Source organism: Triticum aestivum, chromosome 5A (genome assembly GCF_018294505.1).
Source record: "Triticum aestivum cultivar Chinese Spring chromosome 5A, IWGSC CS RefSeq v2.1, whole genome shotgun sequence".
NCBI classification, from domain to species: Eukaryota; Viridiplantae; Streptophyta; class Magnoliopsida; order Poales; family Poaceae; genus Triticum; species Triticum aestivum.
This window is the reverse complement of record NC_057806.1, coordinates 649,268,374-649,288,008: the sequence shown is the minus strand read 5'-3', so window position 1 is coordinate 649,288,008 and position 19,635 is coordinate 649,268,374. Positions and strand designations below refer to the sequence as shown.

General features: G+C 45.2%; 1 protein-coding gene across 1 annotated transcript; it reads left to right on the top strand.

The window, feature by feature from the left end:
- Positions 1-2,683: 2,683 nt before the first annotated feature.
- LOC123105621 (uncharacterized) lies at positions 2,684-4,190 on the top strand. The gene has a single exon (XM_044527717.1). It carries the CDS (start codon positions 2,779-2,781, stop codon positions 4,039-4,041), a length of 1,263 nt encoding a protein of 420 aa, XP_044383652.1. The 5' UTR covers positions 2,684-2,778; the 3' UTR covers positions 4,042-4,190.
- Positions 4,191-19,635: the final 15,445 nt, after the last annotated feature.

The window sequence follows — 19,635 nt, the reverse complement described above, 5'->3', positions numbered from 1 at the left end:
TGCCTTCATCTAGCGACACGCCCAACTCGGTGGCCTTCAAGCGACTCCCAAAAGAACCTGACGATGTGAAGTGTTGCCCATGGTCACATGGCCACTGTTGCAAAGTCCCAATGGCCACTGCTGCAAGTGGGGGAGTTGTGAGCATAGACGTCACCAGCAATGGCAGAGCTATCAAAAAAATGTTGGACGGGCTGGATAGTAAAAACAGTACTACAAAACTAAAAATCGATACATTATTGTGGGAAAAACTTCATGTAAAACTTTATTTTGCTCCAGCCTTGGATGGGCCACGACCCTTTGAGTCTTGCCATAGCTCTGCCAGTGGTCACCAGGCGGCAGATGCTATGAAGACTGGTGGCAATTGCTACAAGACGGAGTGGCGAGCTATGGGTGTGGAGGTGTTGGACGGTATGTGTTATGGGCTTGCGGGGACCGTTGTCAGGGCAACCACGGCTGCAAGGCCAAGGGATTGTCTATGTCTGTTGCGGAGTGGGTGTTGTAAGGTAGCGGATCCGCTACCAACGGTGACAGATTGCTGCTGCAACCGCGGATCACATCAGTGTTGCAACATGCATGATAAAACATCGATGATGTTGGGTTGCCGCATGATGTGACTGATACAAAGACCAGGGCGACTCTATAAAGGTGGTGCGAGGGTCTGCGTCAGAGGTGTAGTGGGTCTGGTGCTGGTGCTGCAAGGGGTGTCCACCAACGCTTCACCCATGTTGCAAAGGGAAGTCATTGCATGCAGTGCTGCAGCACAACATGCAGTGGTTGTTGTGTGCTATAAGAGAAGCCGTGTGTGAGAGATGATGACTAGGGATCCAATGGTCGTGTACCTCGCTGGATCAAACGGTTGTGTATCTTGCACCATACGAGCCTACGTGGAATCAGTCGGCTGACACTAACTCAACACTATTTTTTAAGGGATAACATAACCCTATTTTGTAGTTGTCTGGGTGGCAAAAGCTTCCCATCTAAACTTTTTACTTAAACCACCACTACTGTAGGAATGCCTGCCGGTGACGGGTGGAAAAAGGTCATCGGTGTCGGGCGAGACTCTTAGGAGCGTCCGCCAGTGACCTCTTGCCACTGCTAACATAACATCAATGGCGGGCGTGTGCTTGCCACTCGTAACTAGTTAGCCAGTGGCGGGCCGAGAGTAGTGCCCGGCACTGATATAATCGTCATCGCAAGAACATATTTTTGTTCCCGTGAATTTACTGTGCCATAGTTTGTACACATGATTTATAAAGAGTAAATATAATTATAAAATTCATAGCAATAACTAAACAAGGCTTTATCCATTTTAGGAATAAACGGCAAAGCTCCATATTTATTTGCACTTAACAAACTGATATCAATGCATCATGTCCATCTTAACAAACACAATAACACATCGTCAGGTTACATAATGTTCATATCTTCGACCTTATTTCTAAATAAGATTGACGACAACCATCATCTGCCAGTTGTTGTGGCGGCCCTTCCTCACTGGTGTGTCAACCCTTAATCTCTTTCGCTTGCAGGCTTGGCTTTGGAAATAATTTTAATATGGTCATGCTTAGGCTAAGCCTAGCCTCGAAGAAGGCATGATGTCCTTGATTGACAATGTATGAATAATTTGTTAGCTAGTATTTGTTAACCCATGTAACACCACATTATAATCTATCATTGTACATTCCCATTGCTGATTATAATCTACCCACGTAATACCCCTATTATGCACTCATATGATTAGTTTTTGTACGAGATTAATATTTTTTTGCGAATTAGTATGAGATTAGTAGTGTTAGCATTGTTGGCATTATATTAATCTGAATTAAATTAATAGAAAAATTGCTAATTATATCAATGCGAGTTTGCATATAAAAATGATGTCATATTTTTAAACTACAAATCTAATGTCAGATTATAAACATTACCAAAAAATTGGTAGCCCGATCTCAATGGTAACCCGGCAACAAAGCTAGCTTTCGGTCTGTAAAATACATGCCCCGGAGTATTATGTTTGTTGAAGTTTATGTTTCTACGTCGTCAGTCCGGATTTATTAGTCTACTCATTTTTTGAATCAAATTTTGACATTTTATTTAAGTAGCAAACTATAAGTTATATACTACTCCCTCGGTTCATAAATATAAGATGTTCTAACTTTCTTAGGAATAGGGTGTATTCACTCATTTCGGTCTATATGTAACACATTTTGAAATATGCAAAACATCTTATATTTGTGAACGGAGGGAGTACAAAAGTAATAACATTAAACCTTTTTCCGAATACGAATTCAACACTACAGTTTTTGTAACTAAAAAATACTTGCATTTTTCTAGTAATCAAATTTATAGTCAAAATTACATAAAGCGTAGAGTAATCTAGACGGCGGAAGTACCCCACATCGCTAAATTGTTCGAAGACGAGCATCTGGCTAACGCTTTGGAAACCATCCACGTGACTGTACTGCAGAGAATTGGCAAGTCACGAGCCAGGACGAAGCTGACTGCCCAATGGGTATTTCTTTTCTTTTCATTTCATGAAAAAAGCAGATGCTTTGGGAACCATCCACGACGATTCGACGAAGCCACCCTGACCGCCCAATGGGATATATACGGTCTCAAAAAAAGAGAAATCAATTTAATTAATTATTAAGGAGACCTAGCCCCAGTCAAGAGAAGAGAAGATTCCTCACTGCAGCAGCGGTCAGTCGCCCACTCCACTCCGCTCGGACAAAAGGAATCTTGTTCTCGGGAAAAGGAGGGAAGGTTGCGTGAGAGCAAGCAATGGCCTTCGCTGACGCAGGAGCACGGAGGCTCCTGCGCGGCGCAGGCGGCGGTGTTGCTCGAGGAATCGCCGCCGACGCCGTCGGCATGAGCTTCGGCCTCGACGGCTTGTGGCAGCTCATCGCCGGCCTGTTCGCGAGCGTGGCTCACCTGCTCGTCCTGCCGTTCGAGGTGCTCGGGCACTGGCTGCAGGCGGCCGTCGCCGCCGTGGCCCACCTGGTCGTCCTGCCGTTCGAGGCGCTATGGCACTTGCTGCAGTCCGCCGCCGCCGGCGTGAGCTTCTGCTTCGACAGCCTCGTCGCCGCGCTTGGGAGCGCGGCCCACGCTCTGGTGGTGCCGTTCGAGGCGCTCTGGCACCTGCTGCAGTCCGCCGTCGCTGGCGTGAGCTTCTGCTTCGACAACCTCGTCGCCGCGCTCGGGAGCGCGGCCCACGCTCTGGCGGTGCCGTTCGAAACGCTCTGGCAGTGGATCCAGGCCGCACCCGCGAGCATCAGTTTCGGCTTCCACGGTCTGGGGCAGCTCATACACGGCTGCTTCGACAGCCTCGTCGCGGCGCTCGGGAGCGCGGCCCACGCACTGGCGGTGCCGTTTGAAGCGGTCTGGCAGTGGCTGCAGGCCGCCGCCGCGGGCGTCAGTTCCGGCTTCGACGTCTTCTGGGAGCACATGCAGGGCATCTTCGCCGGCGTTCCCGCCGCGCTGGCCAGCGCTGCCCACAGCCTCGTCCTCCCATTAGAGTCTTTCTGGCGGTGGGTGCACAACTCCATCGCCGGCATCAGCCTCGATCTGGACGGCTTCTGGCCGCTCGTCCAGCGCTTCGTCGACACGGCCGCGAGCAAGGCCCACGAGCTCGTCCCGGCCTTGGAGGCGTTCTGGCGGTGGCTCAAGGACGCCGCCGTCGTCGCGCTCCCTTACGTGCTGGCCATCGCCGCGGTCGTTTGCGTTGCGGCCGTGGCCTGGTACTGCTGGCAGATCCTGTGCACCGCCGCCGTGCAGGTGGCGAAGGCGCTCGTCCAGGTCCTCTCCTCCTGCTGGGGCTGGTTGTATGGCGTTGCCATGCTGGTCGGGCCGTGCTGCGGCCACGTTACCATGGCCGCCCCGGGCGTTGCCGGCGGGCTGATGTCACGTGTTGCGTTCGAGACGGCCCCGCGCCTGTTCTTCCAGATCTCCCGCTCCGCTGGCGGCCCCGTGGCCACTGCTGTCTTCTCCACGCCCACCATCGCCTCGGCGGTCGCTGCGCCGGTCGCCGCCCTTTTCGGCGGCTGATTAAGCCGACGTTTTCAATGTAATTTGTGCTCTACCAGCGCGCGTACTCTATCTTGCTTGGCTTCCAAAGGCAATGTATGATTTGCAAAGACAATTTGCGCGGATCATCGATCAACTCCATCGTGATGATAATCTTTTGTTATATTCCAGATTTTCTTCTCGCAATGGATCATCACAAACGACAACAACATTGGGTAAAGCTAACAATGTAGTGCGATCCACATCTGATCTAAACAAGTCATCCTTCTTTTAGAAAAGCATGAATCGTACTACTACTTTTTTGGAACTATGTACGAGACCTTCTTGGCCGAATCATATCGACGACCTATTACTATTAGCACGATGGAATAGCTTTGCTTATTTTTAGGATGATGACTTACTCACTCTGAAGGTGGTTTCTTTCATCTGCAATGAGAAATGATACCCTCAATGTATACTGTTCCTTTTTTTCCATTAAAAACTGTCCGTCTTAACGAAAATATTGCTCCTTCTTCGTACGAAATGTTCTGTTTAGTTTCACTCTTTAAATCGTTCCTTTTCAAGAGGAAAACGTTTCTTCTTCATAAAAGATGTTATGTTTTCTCTGGTTATAATTTATTTTTAAAACTCTAATCTACATCTTGTTAATTACTCCCTCTATAAACCAATATAAGACGTCTTATATTAGTTTAGAGAGGTGTAACCTCGACTAGCAACCGAACTAAGGGAAAGTAGTCGAGCGGCATTGTTGGGCATGATTTTCCGAATAAGTAATTTTACTAGTGCCGGTATGTACCTGTGGGCAATCCTCCATTCATCAATCTCCTCAAGATCCATGCAGATTTTATACTCTATTTTCAGATATAGATTACATATAGCAATACATGTACTAGTGTCAGATATTGTCAGCTTTTACAGAAGAGAGAGAGAGAGAGAGAGTTAGAGTGGAGAGCACCGTGCATGCATTCTCTCACGCCATACATATGACACGCATTTTATTTTTATCCTCACATTTTTAATGATTCATATCTTTTAAACCAAATATCCATTATTGAAACTTTTTGTATATTTGAATTCATGGTGACAACACCTTCAGAACAAGATCAATTTTGTATATGTTTGAAATATATTTTATTATATGTTTCAATTATCTTTGAAATCTCTTTCATAAAACATTACATTGTTTTACTATTTCATAAAGTTCTTTCTAGCGTTTCCCTTATTTTCACAAAGTGGAATATGGAACTCACAAAGACACGGATATATTCGATATATTAGTAAAATAGAATTTAATATATTTTTATAAACAAATTACGCACAATGAACACAACCAAATTCTCATATTTCAAATAACCAAGTTAACATATTTTTGACGCCGTCGAATAAGCAAATTGACAGACATGCTAAAATATTGAGTAAAGTACGTGGACAGCAAAGCTATAATTTAAACGTGTTTGAAATAGTCAATTTCCCGTATTTTAAACAACCTATTTCACATATTTTTCACACACCGGAATAAGCAAATTGACAAACAGACTGAAATATGTTTCATATATTTGAAAAATATCAGTTTCACATATTTCAGATAATCAATTTCAATTTTTTTGAAGTAACCATTTCACATATTTTCACAAACTGGAATAAGAAAAGTGTCAAACAGACTGAAACATGTTTCATATATTTGAAAAATACCAGTTTCATATATTAAAAAACTGTTATATTTGAAGTACTTCTAATTTTATATATTTCAGTTGTCTTTGAGATGACTTTCATAAAACATATTTTTTCGCTTTGATAAGATATTTCATATATTTGAAATAATCAGTTTCACACATGAAACAATCCATTCTATATATCCAAAATAACAAGTTTCGCATATTAAAAAAATGGACCTAAATTGTTGCATAAAACTCACTTCGCTCATTTCAGAATATAATTTTACTCATTTCAAAAAACTTATTTCAATCCTTAAGAAACCGATTTAACACCTTTTGCCAAAAAAACTTGATTTAAGTTATTTTAATTTACTGGTTTTAATTATTTGAAAGACATGTTTCAATTAGTTCCAAAAACAATTTGATTCGCTTCATTAAACATGTTTCGCTCAAAAGTTTTGAAATAATCACTTTCACATATTTGAAATAACTAGTTTCAAAACTTCACAAATATAGATTTCACGCCTATCATTTTCAAACACTCAAATAACGGTTGTATTTCACAAATATAAATTTCAAACAATGAAATAAGCAGTTTCACGCAAAAATATATTGAGTGAAATAAGTTAATTGAAATGTTGAAACTAAACATATTTAAAATGTATTTAATCTTGTTCTAAAGATCTTGACACCCAGAGATCAAATATATAAAACATTTCACTTACGTAATTTTGGTTTAAGAGATATAAACGGTTGAAAATGTCAAATGAAACTTAAATGCTACCTTTGTTATGGGAGCCAAGAGGGGGGGAGAGTATGTTTGTGTCATGCATGCGTCGTATGTACTTGTACTGAAAAATGTGCTGACAAGAGTTGACAAGATATTTCATATATGATATTGTCAACACAATACAAAGGAATACTAGTATGCATGTATACAAAGGAGTACTTGTACTGAAAAAAGTGATGTTGTCAGCTAGATATACAAAGGTATTAATTCATTTCTTCCATTTGATTGTTATTTATTGCCATATTTAATGTTAGCAAGCAAACTAGAACTCCCATACGACGAGCTAGCCCCTCAAAGTGACTGACGTCTTTTTCTCTTTTTTGAAAAAAAAAATACAAGTTAGATGCCTGCACAGGCTTCTCGACGGGCGTGACGTGTCGCCGCGCCTCTGACTGCTAAGTATGTATGTGAAATGGAGGAGGCCAGGTCAGACGTGAGGCCGATATTTATTTTATATGGAATGTCTGACTCCATGCATCCGCACCTCGCCGCGCTGCACTGACGACATCATCATCTGGGCGTCGGAGAAGAACGGTATCTTCACTGTTCGTTCCGTCTATCGGTTTGCCATGGACGAGCGCGAGCGTCCATTGACCACCGCCATGAGCAGGGCACCGGATGGTCATCGCGCTATCTGAAAGACCGGGTGCCCTGCTCCCCCGAAGGAACGCGTGTTTGCCTGGCGGATTATGACCAACTCTTTAGCTATTTGGGCAAATAAATTATCACGTCATCTTGAGCTTTCTGACATATGCCTCATTTGTGGTGTGGAACGAGAGGATGGATTTCATGCGATGTGCGGGTGCCCCTTTGCGAAGGAACTTCGGCATGCCATGTTGCTGGATTGGGTCATCCCGAAGGTTGAATCCATTCGCAACACCGGGCCAGAATGGTTGTTCACCCTCCTTAAGCCTTTGGATGAGACGACGCGTATGATCGTAGTGATGATCATGTGGAGGACTTGGCACGTGCAGAATGAGATTACGCATGAAAAGCGACCACCTCCAACTGAGTCCTCTCGGCGGTTCCTACATGGATATATCAACTATTTGTTGTGCCTCAAGCAGTACCCCGAGATGTTGTGAAGGGGAAAATGGTGATCAATGCTGCACCACCAGCACATACAACCAGCGCCCTAGCTAAAGAGGAGCTGAGCTGGGTCGCTCCTGCTACAGGATGGACCAAGGTGAACACGGACAGAAGCTTCATACCAGCTACAGGTATGGCAGGAGGTGGGATGATGCTCCGGGACACTCAGGGAAACATCATATTTAGCGCTTGTCGTGAACTCCGTACATGTAGTAACGCCCTGGGCGCCGAGCTCGCGGCGTGTAGGGAGGGGCTAGAGCTAGCCCTCCACCGGACAATGCTACCAATTTCGAGGGAACTAGATAGTTCCGAGACAGTGTCGACGATCGTAGTAAAATCCGATGATAGATCAGTACATCGCTTTGTGATCCAGGAGATTAAAAGCTTGGCCTCAACTGAGAATAGAGACATTTCTTTTACTCTTCTGTCGTCGTTCGCGGAATAAGGTTAGCATGAACTTGCCGTTTATGGCCGTAGTACCCCCAAACTGCAGTGTGATTGTATTTGGGGTTAGACTTCATTGTAAACTTGGTTGTGGCTGAGAGACCCCGTGAGTAAAGAAAATCTCCTTTACCCCCACAAAAAAGAATGACTGACTCCACTAGCACTGTTCACAAACACGACGGGATGTGTCGGTGAACGTTTCGGGTGTTCATTTTAATGACAGACGTCGGAGAAGCCCTAAGGTGGTAGATCGAAACGGTAGGACAGCTATGTGAAAGTGCCAGGCAGGCATGCAGTTTGGTACAGTACTACCATCTCCCTCGCTGATCCGCACTGCAGTGTCGTTGTTGCAAATGCCAGAACATCCCGCGATTAAGCATTGCAGCAAAAATGTATTTGAACGTATTTGAACATATAGAAAAGAAGAGTAAATAGCATAAAACTACTAGTTTACAGGTTAGGGTTTCAAAAAACTACCACTTTTTAAATTTTCTCAGAAAGCTACCAAACGCGCGGTCCGCTGTTTCAAAAAATCCAAACCCGCGGTGACTAGCGATTTAACCGTTTTCTGACCGCCTGGGCCCATCGGTCAGCCCACGTGGCCATGCGCGCTCACGGCGCGGCAGTTGACGGCCGTTAGCCAATGCGGTCCGGTCGGAACCAACGTAGGCGGTCGGGTGTCTGGTTCTCTCACTCCCCCTCCTCTCCCCCGCAGTGACCTAGGTGGGCGATGGCGCCGGCGCAGCCAAATGTCGTCGGCGGCGAGCGATTGAGCCAAGGCGGCACCGGCCAGGAGGGCGTTGGACCCTCAGAGGTGGACAAATGGCTAGGCAGCTCCAGCTTCCCGGTGCAGCGGTCGCAGCAGCCATCACCGCCCGCGGCTCATGTGGATCCGGCGAGCTCAGATCCGGAAGTCCGCGCGGCCAGGGCAGTGGCGAAGCGCATCCACGCTGATCCAGCAGGCGGCCACCATTGAGCGTCGTCCTTTGGTGGAGTGAGGTAAGCACTGGTCAATGTTTCTGGGTCCTTTACTTAAAATTTCTGGGTGCTTTAGTTCAAATTAGAACTAGGGTTAGTAATTGTTTGTTCTTGGCATGCTAATGTATTTTATTGGTTAAGTCAGTGTAGAAGAAAGTGCATTTGGTTAGTTCATTTGGTCAGTGCATTCATTGTAATTAGAAGAAAGTTCAGTAATGTTCAGTGACTTAAAAATAATTGTTTGTCAATTTAATCCTACAGCTTAGATGATGCGATTTAGGACTTGAGGCTACATTTTCAAGGAATAGATAATATGGAGAAAAAGTATTCAGTTTCCTCAGATATCAGTTATCTGGCCATATTAGCATTGGTTGAGTTGGAGGGCTATAGAATGGATGCATTTCTGACTTATGTAAAGGAAGAGGGAAAGGGGCTGGAGGGTGTGGAGGCCCTGGATAGTGAGGAGGCATTAGAGGAAATGCTTGACTTATTTGTTGATAATAAGGTACTGAACATCAGTGTCAGAAAAGCTACTCATCCAAGCCCAGCGGATGAGGAACAAATCCCCATTGATCATGTTGGTGAAACTGTTGTTTACAGAGTTTCACAAGAAGGTGTTCTGTACCCTGCCTCTAATGCTAGTTTGCCAGCTTTAACCCCTGATGAGCCCTACATGAACACACATCAAAGCAGCAATTTTAACAAGGGGAAAACAGTTGTGGAAGAAGAAGATGTAGAAGAAGAAGCAGATGAAGAAGAAGAAGACGTACCCGAGGAAGAAGATGAAGTTGAAGATGACAAATCATCTTCAGATTTTGAGTTATTTAGGGGTGATTACAGAGGGGAGAAAATTTCTTAAAAAGCTTGGTGTAGGGGTGAAGATGAGGCTGGCACTAATACTGCAGAGCACTTTTGTGCAGCTAACTCAGAACCTTCTGAGTTTTGGATGGAAGAACCAGTTGTTTCTGAAGATGAACAAGTAGAGGATCCTGCTACTGTAACTACAAAAGCATCCAAAAATCTTAAGCCAGTTAGAAAACCTGGCCCAACTAGCAAGTCTCACAGTGAGCCTGAGCACATCAAGTTTGAAGATTATGTCCCTGAAGCTGATGAGTACTGTTTTCCAGGTGATTTTGGCATAAGTGATGAAGATGATGCACCAAGGCTGCCATCTGGAAGGAAGAGTAGGAAGAAGCAGAAGAAGGAGAGGAGATGGTATGATCCATCAAAGCCTGATGCACATGAGCAGTTTGCAATGCATTTGTGCTTTGAAAATGTAGTTCAGTTCAGAGAAGTACTTAGAAATTTTCATGTGAGGACTCTTAGGAATTTTGAGTATCACAGAAATGAACCAACTAGGGTTATTACTTGGTGCTCTGAGAGAAACATGGTTGTGAGTTTTACATAGTTGCCTCCAAGATAGCTCATGAGGCAACTTTCAGTATCAAGAAGATGAACCTGGATCACACTTGTGGAGCAAGTGGAGAGAACACAAAGGTGACAGTCAATTGGGTTGCTAAGGTTTGTGAGGATACAGTCAGATCCAACCCTGGAGCTGGTGTTGACACAATTATGTCATACACAACGAAGAAGTTTGGTGTGCATGTGCCTAAAAGCTTGGCATATAGGGCAAGGAAGCAAGCAGTTGAGGTTGTGCAAGGAGATCACAAACTCCAGTATCACAGAATAAGGGACTACCTGTAGTGTGTGCTAGATACTAACCCTGGCAGTAGGTGCATAGTAACAACACATGAGGACCCACTTAACCCAACTCCTACCCCAAGGTTTCACTATATGTTTTACTGCTTGTTTGCATGCAAGGAGGGTTTTCTGAATGGATGCACGCCATTTATATAGGTAAGTATTCATAAATTTATATGCTTTTTAAACATTGATGTACTTAGGCACTCATGTTATCATGTTAGCAGGTCTGGATGGTTGCTTCATCAAGCTAAGCATTGGTCAGCAGATATTGGCAGCTACAGGGAGGGATGGCAACAATAACATCTTCCCAATAGCTTTTGGTGTTGTTGATAAGGAAGAGACAGACAGTTGGACATGGTTTCTCTCACAGTTGAGAACAGTCATTGGAACTGGCAATAAGTTTGGCAAATACACAAATATGTCTGACAGGCAGAAGGTATTGTTCTGAACCTAGTCTTTACATTTGCCCTAACATTTGCCATGAGTAAAATGTTATTCAGTAGATGAGTAACACTTAAGATTACCTTACATTGAACAGGGATTGTTGAATGCAATAGATGATGTATTCCCTGACTCTCCACAAAGGTTTTGTCTTAGACATATTTATGCCAATTTCCAATCTGCTGGTTTCAGAGGAGAGGAACTTAAGAAACATTTAGATCAGGCTGCCTATTCCTAGGATACTTCTAGGATTGGTATAGTGACATGCAGCTACTGCAAGAAGTAAGGGCACAGGATCAACAATTGTGGTGTCCCTTTGAAACCTAAGTTCCAGATGAGGCTGAACAAGCACCAAGTATGTTCATTGATTCCACTGTTACATTCATTGCATTGCATTGTTACATTCATTTCATTTGTAGGAAAATAGTTCTAACTAATATTGTTGTGTAGGAAAATAGAGCAAACTACTCTAAGGTTGGTTCTTCACTAGCTGCAACTGCACAAAGGCCACCAAGGGTACCTGCTGCCTCTGCACCTGCACCAACTCCTCCTCCAATAACAAATGAGTCAACACAGACAGCTTCTAGGTCAAGGAAGAGGGCAACACCAGCTACAACAACATGTGACGCCCCCAATTTGACCGTACACTAATCATACACGCAAATGTGTACGATCAAGATCAGGGACTCACGGGAAGATATCACAACACAACTCTACAAATAAAAATAAGTCATACAAGCATCATATTACAAGCCATGGGCCTCGAGGGCTCGAATACAAGAGCTCGATCATAGACGAGTCAGCGGAAGCAATAATATCTGAGTACAGACATAAGTTAAACAAGTTGCCTTAAGAAGGCTAGCACAAACTGGGGTACAGGTCGAAAGAGGCGTAGGCCTCCTGCCTGGGATCCTCCTAAACTACTCCTGGTCGTCGTCAGCGGACTGCACATAGTAGTAGGCACCTCCCGAGTAGTAGTAGTCGCCGTCGACGGTGGCGTCTGGCTCCTGGGCTCCAATGTCTGGTCGCAGCAATCGAGTATAGAAGGGGGGCAAAGAGGGAGCAAAGCAACCGTGAGTACTCATCCAAAGTACTCCTAAGCAAGGAGCTACACTACATATGTATGAATTGGTATCAAATGGAATAAGGGTATCATATGTGGACTGAACTGCAGAATGCCAGAATAAGAGGGGGATAGCTAGCCCTATCGAAGACTACGCTTCTGGTAACCTCCATCTTGCAGCAAAAGAAGAGAGTAGATGGTAATTTCACCAAGTAACATCGCATAGCAATAATCCTAACCGATGATCCTCCCCTCATCGCCCTATGGGAGAGCGATCACCGGTTGTATCTGGCACTTGGAAGGGTGTGTTTTATTAAGTATCTGGTTCTAGTTGTCATAAGGTCAAGGTACAACTCCGGGTCGTCCTTTTACCGAGGAACACGGCTATTCGAATAGATAAACTTCCCTGCAGGGGTGCACCACATTTCCCAACACGCTCGATCCCCTTTGTCCGGACACACTTTTCTGGGTCATGCCCGGCCTCGAAAGATCAACACGTCGTAGCCCTACCTAGGCACAACAGAGAGGTCAGCACGCCGGTCTAAATCCTATGGCGCAGGGGTCTGGGCCCATCGCCCATTGCACACCTGCATGTTGCGTACGCGGCCGGTGAGCAGACCTAGCCTCCCTTATACAAGAGTAGTCGTTCCAGTCCAACCCGGCGCGCGCCGCTTAGTCGTTGATGTCACGAAGGATTCGACTGATACCACGACGTCGAGTGCCCATAACTGTCCCCGTGTAGATGGTTAGTGCGTATAGTCCAGTGGCCAGACTCAGATCAAATACCAAGATCTCATTAAGCGTGTTATTTTGAAGTAACCGCGAACGCCGACCAGGGCCAGGCCCACCTCTCTCCTAGGTGGTCTCAACCTGCCCTGTCGCTCCACCTCAAAGTAACAGTCGGGGGCCGTCAAGAACCCAGGCCCACCACTACCTGGATGGAGCCACCTGCCCCTTCAGCCCCCATCTCCGAACAATATCACAGGTAATGTAACAGTGTAAAGTGTATAGCATATGCCCGTGATCACCTCCCGAAGTGATCACGACCCAGTAGTATAGCATGGCAGACGGACAAGAGTGTAGGGCCACTAATGATAATCTAGCATCCTATACTAAGCATTTAGGATTGCAGGTAAGGTATCAACAGTTGTAGCAACAATGACAGGCTATGCATTAGAATAGAATTAACGGAAAGCAGTAACATGCTACACTACTCTAATGCAAGTAGTATAGAGGGGAGTAGGTGATATCTGGTGATCAAGGGGGGGGGGCGGCTTGCCTGGTTTCTCTAGCAAGAGAGAGGGGTCATTAACACCGTAGTCGTACTAGGTAGCAGCGGCGTCGGTCTCGGTGTCTAGCGAGAGAAGAGGGGGAAGAAACAATAAATATTTAAGCAAACAGATGCATAGTGATGCATGACATGACAAATATCGGTGCTAGGGGTGCCCTAACGCGGTATGAGGTGATACCGGCGAAGGGGGAAAACATCCGGGAAAGTATCCCCGGTGTTTTGCGTTTTCGGGCGGAGGAGCCGGAGGGGGAAAGTTGCGAGTTTGATAGGTTAGGGATGCGTGGCGGACGAACGGGCATCGTATCCGGGTTCGTCTCGTCATTCTGAGCAACTTTCATGTTGAAAATAATTTAATCCGAGTTACAGATTAAAAGATATGATTTTCTAAAGATTTTATTAATTTCTGGAATTTAATTAATTTTTTAATTTAATTAGATTTTGGATTTATGACATTAGCATGATGTCATGCTGACGTCAGCAGTCAACAGGGGTTGACTGGTCAACCTGACCAGTGGGTCCCACTGGTCAGTGACACATTTTAATTAAACATTTTAATTACCCTAATTAGTACTAATTAGGGGGTGGGCCCCACTATTATTGAGTAATTAATTAATTGACTAACAGTTTAATGAGTTTAGTTATTTGATTAGTTTGATTAATCAAAATTAATTAAGTTAATTAATTCTTTAATTAACTAACTAATTATTTTTATTTTTATTATTGTTATTTAAAAAAAAACGTTCTGTGGGGGTTGGGGCCCCACATGTCATAGGGCCAGGGGGCACTGGCCAGTGATCAGTGGCCCTGGCCACAATGGGCACAGGCGCTGGGGCGCTAGCGCCCGAGCGGGTGAACCCGAGGGGCAGGTGGAGGTCACCGGGGCGAGGCCGTGGCTTAAGCGGGACTCGCTGGCCGGCCGCGGCGGGCAAAGACGGACGCAGGGCGACGAACGGGACTGCAAGCGGCGGCCGCGGGAAGGCTGGGCGAGGCGTGGAGATGGGGCGCGGCTAGCGGTCAGAGGCGGGATGGACGGCGGGTGTGTAGAATGGCGCATAGAGGAGCCGGGCACGCGGCGAGCCGGCGCGGCTGTGGCCGTGTGGGCGCGCACGGTCCGCGGTGACAACCGGCGGGGCACAGGGCAAGGTGGCTGGAGGTGCGGACGACGATGGTGAGTGGCGCGGCGCGGGCGACTTCAGGTGCTGGGGGGCGTGCGGGGGAGGCAGCGGCGGCACAGCGGGCGTGCGCTTGCAAGGGCGCGGCTCGGGGGGCGTATGGGGCGATGTGCGCGTGTGTGACGTGGACGGCGCCGGCGACAGAGGGGGGAGGAGCGGGAGGTGCTCACGGCGGCCGTAGGGGATGGCAGTGGGGCTCGGGGTGGTCGACAGGGACGTCGGCGACGCAGGGGAGGAGGCGACGAGGGCGTCCGGCGAGGAGAAGGGCGACGACACAGCTCCGGCCGGTGGTGGTCGACGCAGCGAGGGGAAGAGGCGTCGGCTCCCTCGTTCGAAGCCCACCCTGATCCAGATGGGATCGAGAAGTGGTGGGGGAAGAGGGGGAGGGGAGAGCGACGTGGGGGGGGGGGCAGTGGGGAGTGGATAAGGTTTCGGGTGGGTTGTGCGAGGGGATAAGGGAGTGGGGGTGTGTGGACTGTTGGGCCGGCCTGGTGGGTCATGGCCCAGTTGGGCCGGTGGCCTGCTGGGCCGGAGCCCAGTGAGGGGGTTTGCCTTTTACTTTTCTTTGTTTTCGGTTTTGTATTTTCCTTTTTTTCATTTATTTAATTTTCTGTTTTTTATTTAGTCCCAACTATCAAATAAATTTTGTTGAATACAAAACTTGCCACATAAATATTGGGTCATATAATGGAGCTGCACGCAAAGTTTCAAAACATTTTAAAAGGGATAAATATTTGTTTATTTTTAAATGGTTAATTTAAATGTTGTTTGCTCCTGTTTTAAATATCGTAGAGGCCTATCAACATTCCCAATAATGTTGCTTGATGTTTGTTAATCGGTTAGTGAATACTTACAACCCTTTGAACATTTTTAATTCACTGTTTTATGAAATTATAATTTGACTTGTTATTTGAATTTGAATTTGATCTCAGTTTGAAACAAGTGAGGTTGATCAAAAGTTTAATTATGATGACCTGGCATGATTAGCAAAGGGTTACTATAGATTAATTACCCAGGCGTCACAATTCTCCTCCACTACAAGAAATCTCGTCCCGAGATTTAAGAGGTAGAGAAGGGAGGAAAGGTCTAGTTACGGAATGCTAACGGATCTTCTCGGTCTTGGTTCCTCTTCTCGAAGTGGTCGATCCATTATATTGATGTCTTCCTTTTTCTGCTTCAAGTCATCAAGATGAAGTCGGCATCCTTTCTTCGGGGGTTCCATCGTACTTACGAAAGAAAAAGGAGGGTATTCTGGGAGAACGAACATGTACAAGGTTGACTATCTGGTTGATAACATCGGGGAAGGTGGCAGAAAGTAACTCTCGAATTGAAACTTAAGAAAATATCGAGAGCAAAGTAATGAGGTTTCATGGGATGTTTCGAGCGAGCAGGCAACCGTTCGATGCCTGAAACCGGGCTCGAAAAAGGGCTCAAAGCAATGGGAATAAGTATTGCGTCTGATACCAGAATAGATCACTAGGAAGGTGACTCATGAATTACATATGAGGCCATGTGTGAGGAACAACCTTGGGAATAGGGAGTATACATGAGAGTCAGGTTTCGATCCTGTGGATATGTGGGTTATGGGCCCACCATGTGGGTTAAAAGTAGGAAGGATGGTGACATCTTGCACGATCATGTAAGCAAGGCATGTCAGGGGGTAGCCAGTTAGTTATGTTGGCAACAACATCGGTACCAAGGGCGAGGGACGAAGAGAACCTTTTTCCTGCTCGTTGAACGAGGTGGACCAATAGGCAAAGTTCTCGTCCATCAGTGGCTATCGGAATGTCATCAACAATAGCAACAGGGTCTCACAGACAGAGTTGTACACCGATGCGTTTACATAAGCAGTGAATTATTACTGCTTAGATCATATAGATCACAAGAAAGGTTAGACCAAACAATGGAAAGGAAAATACGATTATCAGGTTAAACAGAACAATGGAAAGGAAAATTGTGTTTAAACACATATTCCAGGGGCATATCCTTCCCAAGGACAAGCAGAGCCTAATTTCTATGACAAGATATAATGTAGAAAACCCTTTAGGTAAGGAGAGAGAAACTTCATGGCACTAGCCATACAACGGTGTTTGGATAATTGAGCACGGAACATTTAGCATTGGGCTTCAAATGTTCTTGTTGAAAATCGGAGTACCACAGACATGCTTTGAGATAGCATTGACATGGTCTTCAGGAAAGGTCAGACTCTGGATACACGAAGGGATTCATCATTAAGCCAAGGAGAGGATGAGGAGGTGGCTGATGGACTCAGTGATAATACAACAAGGTATCCAAAAAGATGGATTTCCACAGTTATGTGAACAAGGAGATAACATTTGTCGGATCAAATGATATAATGATGTATGCTCAAGGAAAAATATACACAATTAAACATTAGTGGAAAAGGGTGCCCAAAGTTGGGCCTTAGGTAGCATGATCAAATGTTAGAATGGTGATTCAGTGATCAATAGTCTAAGAATGAATGTTCGACCATTAACTTCAAAGCAATAGGGTTGCTAGAAGGGCAGAATCCAAACAACACTGTTCACCTGTTGGTATTGTCATGGGGATAAGTATTACCTGTATCAAGAATTCTTAGGAGGTGGTGAAATTCTCACGACATTCTTGACCTAAAAGATGGTAATACTCCAAGGTATCAAAGAATAATTGCTGGATAGCACGGGTCTCCAGGTATAACACAAAACACGAACAAGTCTGTGTTGGAGGGAAGGCAATAATGTTGTCGGTGATAACACAAATCATCGAGGGACAAGGATGGTTACCTGTCATCATCCATTTGGTTGATATTCTGGAAGGAATCAAAATGTTGTTTGATGACCACGACAAATTTAGTCGAGAGGCTCCACGAAGATGTAATCGATCGGCGATGACATCAAGTGAAAGGAATGGTGAAGCGAAAGGTTATTGGAACCATGGGTATGACACAAACTCGAAATCAAGCTTGCTGTTCAAGGACAAACAATATGACGAGGAAGATCGATTGTAAGATTAGCTCACCATTGAAATTTGTGCTCCGGGAAGAAGGACCAGGTAGCACAGTTAAGAGCAGCACGATAAGGATATAGCCGATCAAGCAAGGAATGACTTGAAGGATTATTTAAACTCGTAAGCAACGAAATGTACTTAGGGTTATTGAATCGGAGTGCGGACTCGATTCACTATTCGGTGTTCTCAGTTGACGACAACCCAGAACCTAGGAACAATTGGAGCCGGTGAGTAATAATAGTTGATGAAGAACCCATAAGAAGTTATGATGTCCCCTAATATCTCGAGATACCATGGGGTAATACTCGACGACAGACCAAAGTGGAGGTTGGACTGGGGTATTGCTCTGCAGAAGACAAATGCGTAAACTTGCACGAGTAATGGTATTTAAAGGAGAACATGGTCGGAACCACATCCACAGATACAAGGTGAACTTATAATAAGGGAATAATTATTTTAAAAGAAGCTTCCATGATAAGGTATACATCGTGTCCATGGGCATGAGCACAAAGTTCAAGGTCGACTCCCACTTCTCCAATGCATAACCTTTCATTCAACGCTCTAGTGTCAAAACCTACCTGGTGAATTACCAGAGGAGTATGACCCGTGACAACTTTCGGGTTCACACAGATTAAGAAAGGCATAGGTTCAACCCATCAGGGTATCGTGGAATCCTATACCACAAGCTTTAATCGTAAATGCCACCACCTCGAAAATAGAGCATGGTTGAGAAAACATAGGATACAATTCACCAAAAGCATTATGTATCCGAGGAAAGGCTCACAAGGTTATTGAATAAGGAGGACATTGTCAAATAATAATCCAATAAAGGATCCGGTAGTCCTCAAGGGATCTGGTGTGAGCATCGGTACTCAACCAGAGGGGGAAACAATGCAAGGAGATCAGACTTTAGAAACAACTGACTAATTCAAGGCTCAAATGCAAAGGAATTATCAATACCAAGACAAGGGATCAGAAGCAATGCTCTGATCAGGGATGCATAAGTTGAATAGCCTTAGGGGTACGATCGATGGTCAATTGATTGGTCGAGATCCAGCTCATGTTTAAACTGGCGTCTGAGCAAGAAGGATGAATTCTAGGATCCGACTGATGATTGCGTGCATTTGCACTCATGTTGAATCAATAGGATCAAAATGACGGTGGCAAAGAATGCCAATAAGATTACTATACTTATGGGATTAACCATAACGCAAGCAAGCAAAGAATTTCAAGAGCAATAGGATGTTGATGATTTTTCAGGAGATCGAATGGTATTTCGAAGACCTTTGTGAAAAACCTGAACAACTAGGGATGAGCGGATACTCGACAAGTGCGAGGAAATATCCGTATGGGTATTCATGTAACAAGGAACTGCAAGGCAGTAGGCACAAGGATTCTCGGAACAACGAGTATTTCGGGATAATAACAGTAGTAACTGGGGACTAAGGTAAGAATGGCAAGTGCATGTAGTTATCTATAAGGGTTGACGGTGGAAGGGAATTGCAACGCAATGAGCACAAGTTCTCGAGATAAGAGCGGAGAGTATTTTCAGGGTCTTTACATGCAGCAGACAATCATCAGTAATAAGGGGCTCTCCGGGTGAAAGTGATAACGAGATCCTAATGTTAGATTTAGCAAAATTCATTTAATCCGAATAGAAGAGAGATCAGAGTCCCAGAGTATAGACAAGGAGTAAAAGATTCTATTACCACCCAATGGCGACGTGGGCCCGTAAGCCACACAGCCATGTTAGTAAAAGTTTTGTAACGACTAGACTCAACTTCGGCCAAGGAGTGTGGAAGGGGGATTCCTACAGGCAGTCGGCTCTGATACCAACTTGTGACGCCCCCAATTTGACCGTACACTAATCATACACGCAAATGTGTACGATCAAGATCAGGGACTCACGGGAAGATATCACAACACAACTCTACAAATAAAAATAAGTCATACAAGCATCATATTACAAGCCATGGGCCTCG